The sequence below is a fragment of the Dendroctonus ponderosae genome, unplaced genomic scaffold, assembly GCF_020466585.1.
Source record: "Dendroctonus ponderosae isolate FM_Combo_2020 unplaced genomic scaffold, Dpon_F_20191213v2 Dpon_F_20191213_5, whole genome shotgun sequence".
NCBI lineage: Eukaryota > Metazoa > Arthropoda > Insecta > Coleoptera > Curculionidae > Dendroctonus > Dendroctonus ponderosae.
In genome coordinates this window covers 14,311,001-14,316,475 of record NW_026018715.1, presented here as the reverse complement: position 1 = coordinate 14,316,475, position 5,475 = coordinate 14,311,001, and the positions used below count along the sequence as shown (strand labels likewise).

General features: G+C 37.9%; 1 protein-coding gene across 1 annotated transcript in view; it reads left to right on the top strand.

Annotated features, from left to right (window-relative positions):
- The window catches only part of LOC109542098 (homeobox-leucine zipper protein HAT1), a 29,803-nt gene extending 27,881 nt beyond the window's left edge, over positions 1-1,922 (top strand). The window contains exon 2 of the mRNA XM_019911156.2: positions 867-1,922. Coding sequence (XP_019766715.2) covers positions 867-1,246 — 380 coding nt within the window. The 3' untranslated portion in view covers positions 1,247-1,922. The remainder of the gene's footprint in view (positions 1-866) is intronic.
- The last annotated feature ends 3,553 nt before the right edge of the window (positions 1,923-5,475 follow it).

Here is a 5,475-nt window from a genome sequence, read left to right as displayed (position 1 = left end):
AATTTAGTTTTTCCAAAAAATCGACTCCCACCCTTGGAAAAATTTCGACCAAAAATCAAAATTTCATATGCATGTTTTTTTTAGCTCAATCGATTCCTTTCGACGCAAGAAGGTCACAAATATGCATTTATAAAGTGTTTGGGTCAATAATAAGGCAGAAATCGTCGGTTAAAGATCGTGAACTCTCAAAAAACGCTTAAAATGTGCCAAAAATGTCTATTATTTCGGATCTGAACCTTCTAACATGTTTTTGAATGAGTTCTATGCATTCCTCGCGTCCGTGAGCTGAAAATGATTTCGTGACTGAAGTGCTTTTTTCGCTTCAGTAAAAACAGCCATATCGACTTTAAATAAAGTAAGTTCGTTTAATAGGCAAGTTTTCGTCTAAACTTGGCCAATTTCTGGTCCATCGCCTCCGTTTAACTTCACATGATTTGTCGAGGAAACATTGTCCCCAACCGCCCTTAACCATCGATCTTCAGAGACTCGAATATTCCAATTAATTACATACTCATTTGGATCCATTCGGAGAAAATGCGATGGCAAACTAGTTAAAAAGCTGCGTGTTGAAATTGAATCGTGTGTTATTTTTAACGCGCCGTCCCCCTGATTTAATAAATTAAGCTGCAGTCGAAAGTTGACAGCGGTGTTTAAAATAACATACATCTCTGCTTCTTGTCTTCGGGCATTTATTGCAGCGAATCCTGCCAGGTCGTGCCGACAGCGATTTTTCCGATCGCTCCAGCCTTTGATAACCACTCATAAATCATATCGGGGCTCAAACAAATTGTCATCGTAGCCAGGTTTATGGGGATAGTGAAATATGCTTCCGACTGGCGATTAATCCACATTTCGTTTCGTTCCAGATGGCCAAAACCACCTCAACCTGTTCAACTCCCGGCAGCAGCCGAAGAAGAAGCGAAAATCGCGCACCGCCTTCACCAATCACCAGATCTTCGAGCTGGAGAAACGATTCTTGTACCAAAAGTACCTCAGTCCGGCCGATCGGGACGAAATTGCGCAAAGTTTGGGCCTGACCAATGCCCAAGTGATCACGTGGTTTCAGAACCGCAGGGCCAAACTGAAACGGGACATGGAGGAGCTGAAAAAGGACGTGGAAAGTGCGAAAATTCTAACGGCTCACAAGAATTTTTTAGAGACCGTTCAAGACTTGGGTGTGCTCAAGAAAAAGGCCGTCATCACTGAGGATGATTGTCCGAAAAATTTGGTTATGGGTGATAAATAAGTCCATTATGTGGTAGTCAGACAATGGCAGACTACACCCGATTTATTTTATTTTATACATATATATTTATTTTTGAATTCTTTAAAAAGCCCAAAATTTAAGCACTTGCCTGTGTGTAGTCTGCCTCCTTAATCCCGTAAAAACATATTCATTCTGCCTGACAAAATTTTGTTAAAGCCCCCAATTGGTCTTCAGTAAAATGTGGAAATTTGTGCATTAATTGAATTCCTGCAGATGCAAAAGTTCCTTAACGATGAGTTGTATCATCTTTGCAGAGTTTGTAAAATAGCCAGTGTATCTATCTAAAGACAGTTTCAGGTTGTTGATCAGTATTTGAAATTTTAGCAAACGTTTCTCAAAACTCGAATTATCAATCCAGAGTGCCTAATAGTACGGGCGCTGATGCTGGATAATTCGGGTTTTAACACGAGTGATAATTTTCCTTAATTAACATAGATTGATGTAAATTGTATATATTTTGTACATAGATTAATGTGTTGTAAATTGTAAAAAGTCCCACCACATAAGAAAGTTATTTAATTTTGTAATATTTATTATTTCGTCGCAACGACGGGTGACTTGCAATATTGTCAATGTAAAAATTACGTGTCTATTCACTAAAAGCTGAGTACTTAAGGCTACTGTGTCTGTGTAAATAAAGTGAACCTGAAAAATCCTTCCTGCTATTTTACTCATTATTCCTGGCGCTTAACAACGCGAAACCGTGGACTATTTACAGAACCTGGTCCTGCAGAGAGCAGCGATAAATGTCAATGAGCATTTAAATCATAATCTTTGTGGTGTTGCTGCCAACTAAATTAGTCCATATCTCAAGTAATCAAAAAGATAATTTAAGCGACAAGCGGAAATGTGTTTAGAACGAAGTTAAACATGTGTAACGCTTTGAAAGCCGAGAAGGACAGCGAAATAAAAACGGGAGCAGCTTTTTAATATCGGAATTTTCCTAGATTTGCGTTCTGATCGCAATGTTCCACAAACTTCTAACTTATTGGTTACTAATAATAAAAGCGAATAACCGAACAGTTATAAATAAGCGGTTTAATCCCATAGAGCTTTGAGCTTAACCGCCTGATATATGATAATATAATCAATATAGCACTGAAGGAATAATAACAATTTAATAACCGCCTTATAATGTCGAAGATCCATAAAACGGTAAAACGGTGCTCTCATCACATATTTGTTGTTCAGCACCGCCATCTTCGAGATGAGGCAATAAAGTGAGGCTTAATAATATTTACGGACAGGCTTCTGATTATTTTAATTAAATTTATTATGAAGGAGCCAACTTAACCGCTAATTTATATTTGTCGTGAATGTTCCGACCGTGTATATTTCAACTTTTAAGTATATTAGGCGGTAGGTGCATGTTGCGGCTCGACCAGTTCTAGCCAGTTGGTTGATTTTCATTAAAATGCAAATTCCACTTCTAGACTTAATTCGTTATTGCCAGTTTGGGCGTGTTCAACAGATAGTTGGAGATTTTAAAATATAGAGATAAATTCGATAGGCCATAAGAAGTCTGGCGACTCTGGATGAGAAGTGAAGATTTTTTGAAAGTCTGTCTCAACTCTGGCCAGTCTCAACTGAAACTTTGGGGATTTTTTGGAAATCAGTCCACATTCCGATAGTATTTAAACTTAGCAATCTGACAGAGTGAAGTGTGTTTCATAAACGAGTCTAACGGGAAATTTGCTATCTATTTCAAGATAGACAAAAAAAAATTGAAAATGGCTCAGCATGAAAGATTTCGTCAAGTTCAACTGAAAGTTTGGGAATTTTTTTTGAAAATGAGTCTTACCTACGATAGTATTTGAACTTAACCGTCTGGTAGAGTGAAGTGTCTTTGATAAGTGCGCCTAATCGAAAATTTGCTGCCTGCTCCAGCTTGGACATACAAGATTTTTGAAAATAGCTTAGCACGAAATATTTTGTCATCTTAAACTCACAGTTTGGAATTTTTTTTCAAAATCAGCCTACACTCCGATAGTATTTGAACTTGGCGCTCTGATAGAGTGAAGTGTGTTTGATAAGTGCGCCTAATCACAATCTTGCTGCCTGCTCCAGGTTGGAACCAAAAATTTTTTGAAAATGGTTCTACACGAAAGATTTTGTCAGGTTTGATTAAAAGTGTGGATTTTTTTTGAAAATAAGTCTTCACTACGATAGTATTTGCACCTAGCAGTCTGGTAGAGTGAAGTGTCTTTGATAAGTGCGCCTAATCACAAATTTGCTGCCTGCTCCAGATTGGACTAAAAATTTTTTTTAAAACGGCTCAAACGAACGATTTTCTCAAGTTTGACTGAAAATTCGGAATTTAATTGAAAATTAGTCTACGTTCCGATAGTATTTGAACTTCGCACTCTGGTAGAGTGAAGTGGGTTTGTAAAGTGCGCCTAATCACAATCTTGCTGCCTGCTCCAGGTTGGAACCAAAAATTTTTTGAAAATGGCTCTACACGAAAGATTTTGTCCGGTTTGATTAAAAGTGTGGATTTTTTTTGAAAATAAGTCTTCACTACGATAGTATTTGCACATAGCAGTCTCGTAGAGTGAAGTGTCTTTGATAAGTGCGCCTAATCACAAATTTGCTGCCTGCTCCAGATTGGACTAAAAAATTTTTTGAAAACGGCTCAACACGAACGATTTTCTCAAGTTTGACTGAAAATTCGGAATTTAATTGAAAATTAGTCTACACTCCGATAGTATTTGAACTTCGCACTCTGGTAGAGTGAAGTGGGTTTGATAAGTGCGCCTAATCACAATCTTGCTGCCTGCTACAGGTTGGAACCAAAAATTTTTTGAAAATGGCTCTATACGAAAGATTTTGTCAGGTTTGATTGAAAGTGTGGATTTTTTTTGAAAATAAGTCTTCATTACGATAGTGTTTGCACTTAGCAATCTGGTAGAGTGAAGTGTCTTTGATAAGTGCGCCTAATCACAAATTTGCTGCCTGCTCCAGATTGGACTAAAAAATTTTTTGAGAACGGCTCAACACGAACGATTTTCTCAAGTTCGACTGAGAGTTTTTGTCAAGTTGAACTAAAAATTCGTTAATATTTTTGAAAATTAATCCATACTCCGACAGTATTTCGACTCAGCAGTCTGGTAGAGTGAAGTGTGCTTCATAAACGTGCGTAACTGCAAATGTGCTGCCTGCTTCAGGTTGGACTAACAAAATTTTAGAAAATCACCCTGCATTAAAGTTTTTATTAGGTTCAACTGAAAGTGTCTGTGGTCCATTTAGATTGAAATTTGCCCCATTTCTAGCCAGTGTTCTTGGTTAGAACTTGACAAAATCTTAAGTGTTTAGTTGCTCTAGGTTGGACGTGAGAATTTTTCGAAAATGCTTCAACTTCCAACGAACAAAGTTTGAAAACAGTGTCTCGAAACGTTAACTAGTTTATTCCGTAACAATTTTGGTCCAATTTTGCTTATTGTTTTTCGTGAACAGAGGTTGAACGTTATTTTCAAAAATAATCAAAGTTCATTGGCTGCAACTGCAGTTTTGGCCAATCAAAATGTTTGTTGTTTCCAATCGAATGCTACAACTAGCGACAATCTAGCAGCAAAAGGAAAAGTTGATGAACATTTTATAGTCCACCCTATATATTGGCCATTCGATTACAGGCAGATCCCATTAAGTTCAAGTTGGAAATGTGGCCGAAGGAGGCAATTTGGGGATGTTAGAGCATTTTACACGGTCTGTCTCACATGTGAGCTCCAAAAAGAATCGCACTAAATAATGGCTTCTTTCTTTCGCCGTCAAAAGCACCATTAAATCGCCTTTGTAATGCTTAATTGTGCCAGTGACCCTTATTAATTGATTGACGGTGATTGGATGCCAATTTTATAAGACAATCAAAGTGAGCAAATGGTGTGTTTTGCTATCCGCTTGCGTTGATTGGCGATGTTTGTCTTGGTGCTTCGGACTTTCGGCCTCCTACTACAATAAGAACTTTAAGTAAGTAAGTAAGTCCTTCGATTGGGCTTCGCCCCTGCAAAGAGGAGAAACGTGGTGTTTTTTCTTCCTTTTTTTAATGACACGGCATTGGCAGATGCAAAGACCACTAATTAATATAATTAGGGATCAATGACGGCAATTTCGCACATTTGAAAATTAATGACTAATGGTCATCGAATTGGCCGGTGGATATCGATAAATCAAGGATCACTTATGGGATCGCGGGCGGTCGATTAAGAGGGCCC